Source organism: Dichomitus squalens, assembly GCF_000275845.1.
Source record: "Dichomitus squalens LYAD-421 SS1 unplaced genomic scaffold DICSQscaffold_194, whole genome shotgun sequence".
Classification (NCBI taxonomy): Eukaryota; Fungi; Basidiomycota; class Agaricomycetes; order Polyporales; family Polyporaceae; genus Dichomitus; species Dichomitus squalens.
Window position 1 is genome coordinate 1 of NW_006767076.1, and position 3734 is coordinate 3734.

The 3734-nt window shown below is 47.8% G+C and overlaps 1 protein-coding gene across 1 annotated transcript; it reads right to left on the reverse strand.

Annotated features, from left to right (window-relative positions):
* Positions 1-1656: 1656 nt before the first annotated feature.
* DICSQDRAFT_175832 (uncharacterized protein) lies at positions 1657-2325 on the reverse strand (the record flags this gene model as incomplete). Its single annotated transcript, XM_007371703.1, has 1 exon — positions 1657-2325. The coding sequence occupies one exon, from the start codon at positions 2323-2325 to the stop codon at positions 1657-1659; it is 669 nt and encodes a 222-aa protein (XP_007371765.1).
* Between the last annotated feature and the right edge of the window lie 1409 nt (positions 2326-3734).

Sequence of the window (3734 nt, forward strand, 5' to 3'; positions counted from 1 at the left end):
GCTTCTCCTCGATGACAATGATGACATCTCCGGGCGTGACTCCTGGCGCCTGATCGCTCTCTCCGCGGAAGGTGATCGTCTGGCCATGGGGAATCGATGAGAAGATCAAGTCTGAGGTTCCCTGCCTCAGACTCCCTACTATATATACTAATACAACGGTGCACAGACCAGGTACCTATTGACCATCGTTTGGTCAGAGTTCTCTGCCTCATGTCCTACCCTCTGACCTGCCTCATGGTGACCTTACGACTAATACCTGAGTCGTGCCGAGTCTGGACCCCTTTCAATGAGTAAGCGCTCCTGCTATCACATCAGTCACCTGTCAGTGAGTGAGGATGAGCGCTCTCAGCTGTCATGAGGTCTGGGGTTCGATCCTGACCCCTCCACTTTCTGGTACGAGTTGTCCGCAGTCAAGGTGAGCGTCTGTCCTAGTACACATGACCCCCTGGTCACGTGGCACAAGAAAACTGTGACAATGTATCTACTTCAGAAATCCACTGATCGAATACATCTATGGTGCAGTTCACTTAGAGACCACCACTTTTGTACGCAGTTAAGTGCCGCTATGTAACTTCATCGGATTGTCACGAAACACTTCCGTTATTTGCCATTTGCAAGGATTTGAATAGGGGAACTAATCCCCAAAAGTGATTCTCAATTGGGTCAAAACTGGCGAAGGTGACCTCACCAGTAAGGCCGCAGCACGTGATATGGGTGTTTATATACTAAAGAGGTAATCATTTCATTACATAATGTAGAGAGACGTCCGTTGCCTGTGTCGGCCACTCCCTTATTGGATCAGCTCGACTGCAGAGCCTCTGGCATGTTGACCAATAAGATGCCAAGGTATACTGGCTTTAGTGCTTTTAGGAGGAGCACTTCACCACTGCTGAACATAGTTAATAAGTCTAAGGTCGCAGTGATACACAACAGGCTGTATTGGTGTTGTGAGGGGGTCAAAGCCGTTGAACCTAACCTAAGGCCAAGTCACGTGACACTTGAGCGCACACCTAAATGCGTACAACATTGGTGGTGACTAAGTGAACTGCACCATAGGTTGCGATTCCCTGACCAGGTGAAGGGGTGCTTGATTTTTACACCTGCAAGAGTCTTCCTCAGACGTTTAGTCTGATGCTTCTGCTTCTCGCGATGGTGTTTTGCTGCTGGCGACTTGCCCCTTCGAGGCCGATCGGAACTCGAGGAACCATCGCTGCTATAACCTGATGAGCTCATGCTATCCGAACTTATACTCGAACTATCAGATGAGTCGGAACTGGAGCTAGACGGCAGACTCGGCGGTCCATGCCCTCCATTTTCGGTACTCTTGTGGAACCATCCTCCATCAGGTACCTGGGACGACTCTCGCTTGAATCGGGTTGGACCTGCCTTGGACTTCTTCCCCTTTTGATCAGGTCGTTCCAGTGCCGGGGTAGCGCTTTTCCTCGTTTGTCTGCTAACAAACTTTTCAAGGAACTCCCGCTGCTGCGAGGTACGTGGTACTTGCTTCCCCTTCTGTTTAGAAGTGTACTGGCCGTTTTGGCCCGTCGGAGTGTCTGGCTCATTCTCCTCTTTGGAGACTACCTTCACCAAGGTTGCCATGAACTCCAAACTTTCAGATGTCGTTTCTGTATGCCTAGCGACATCTGCTTTGGCCATTTAAATGGACTCGGCTATTGCACATTGCAACTCGCTGTCCTCGTCGCTAGAATCCACCTCCTGCCAGAATTCATCCAGCAGTGAGGTGCCCCCACTGGGAACCTCAGGGAGGAGAGGACTCTCAGCCATGCTCATCGACCATTCGGTTAGGATAGGACCGAGCTGGTCGTCTAAGTCGCATAGGTCGAACCAGGACGGGAAATAGCGCGTTACCACAGGCAGAATGCCTGTAGTCTGCGGCTCTGGTCCGCATCGCGCTTGTACCACCTTCCATTGGTTAGAGGGGACCAAAGCGCTTTCATCCGCTCCCAAGTCCCCCTCTACGGCATCATGTCCTCCGATGCCGTTGCTCTGTACTGCGAGCTGGTCATCCTCCGAGTTGAGGAGAGTACCGACTTCCGTCGTCTCTTCCTCCTCGGAGTCCTCCTCAGGTTGAATATCAGCCTTTGCGGTGATCTCCGACCCGGTTGATGACACCATACTATCCGGTGTCATACTCGGATTGGACGCCACGGTTGTGCTCCCGCGCATCTCTTGGTGACCGCGGTACGACAGACTCTCGTTGGGTATTGAAGCCCCTTCACGAATTGCCTTTGCGACTTTGCGTGTCACCCTCCTCCCGACGTCCCTGTCCACTATTGTATCGTAGTCCTGAATCCCCCACTTCATGCTAAGCTCAATGTCTGTAGCCGCGAAAAGTGGAGGACTCGGGTAGACAGGGGTCACCTTGCTCTGCTCGGCAGGTGGGAGAAAGTTAGAGTTGGGCAACTCACCGATTGCTTCAAACTCACAAGGCTCGGAAGCCTGTGTTCCCGACCCCGGGGTAGTGGCCGCCTTCCAAAAGGTCCGCGTACCCTGGTAAAAGCTGTTATATGTTGACATAACAATAAACCGGTATAATTCTAAAGCGATCGGGTGATCAAGCCAACGCGGTTAGAGACAGAGATACAAAAAAAGAAAACACTAAAAAACGCGAGAAACCGGGTGTTTCACGATGGCGTGAGATTGGTAAGCAGAAGCTTGCCGAGGATAGCCGATAGTGAGACGTCCGAAAACACGAGAGAGAGGCTTGAGACACATGACATCTGTAAAAACCACCTTTGCAAATTACACCTATTCAGTACAAATTAGCTCTTAATAGACACAGTAGTTGAATAGTGAAAAATAGTGCAAAATCGAGAGGTCCCCAAAAATAATTGCACTATTTTGCACTATTAATGCAAATTCGTGCAAAGTAGCACTATAGTAGACGAAAATAGTGCTACAGTAGACGTTGATAGTAGTGGATAGAGTGGGTCCATAATTTCTGACTAGTGTAGAAATGCTTAATATGACCTCAAAATCATCTGTTTATAAGCCCCAGATGCATAAAGTGCTGGAAAAAATATTATAAAAAAGTGTCCTCACCCAGTCTTGAACCCCCAACCCCACTTTCAGATAACACTCCTATTCCGAAAGGGTGATCTATACCACTGCACCACCAGAGCTTACATAGATCCTCTCCACAATTACTATATATATCCATCACTGCTGAACTTGGGCAAAGTGGTGACACCTCATCTTGAGATTCACCTGCTGAGGCTTGCATATGTGTAATGTCTGGGACTATGTATATAATATGGAGTGTGCTATAGAGTATGCTTTATGGTATGAATGCTGTGCTGACAGCCTAGTCCTATACATGATAACAAGTTCTATGTTGAGTTGTGCCCTCAAATATAAGTCAGCTATCATGGTGATTTTGCAGCTATAGAGGTGTGTAATGCTTGAGTTGAGAACTATGAGCTATAAATAAAGGATTGTCATCTTATTTGAGTCTCCCCTAAATGAGTAGTGCTAAAATAGCGCAAAATAGTACTACAGTAGTGCAAAATAGCGAAAAATTAGAGGACCACATTTGCAGTAGTGCTATAGTAGTATCATGTTGGCACTACATGGCACTATAGAAAAAGCGATAGTGAAGAGTAGTTATAACTAGTACCAAGTATACTAATTAGTGCTTAGTTGCACTACTGAAGAAGTGCGTCTGAATAGTAGCTCTAATGTAGATGTTATCTCTGCTAACACTTGCTAATATA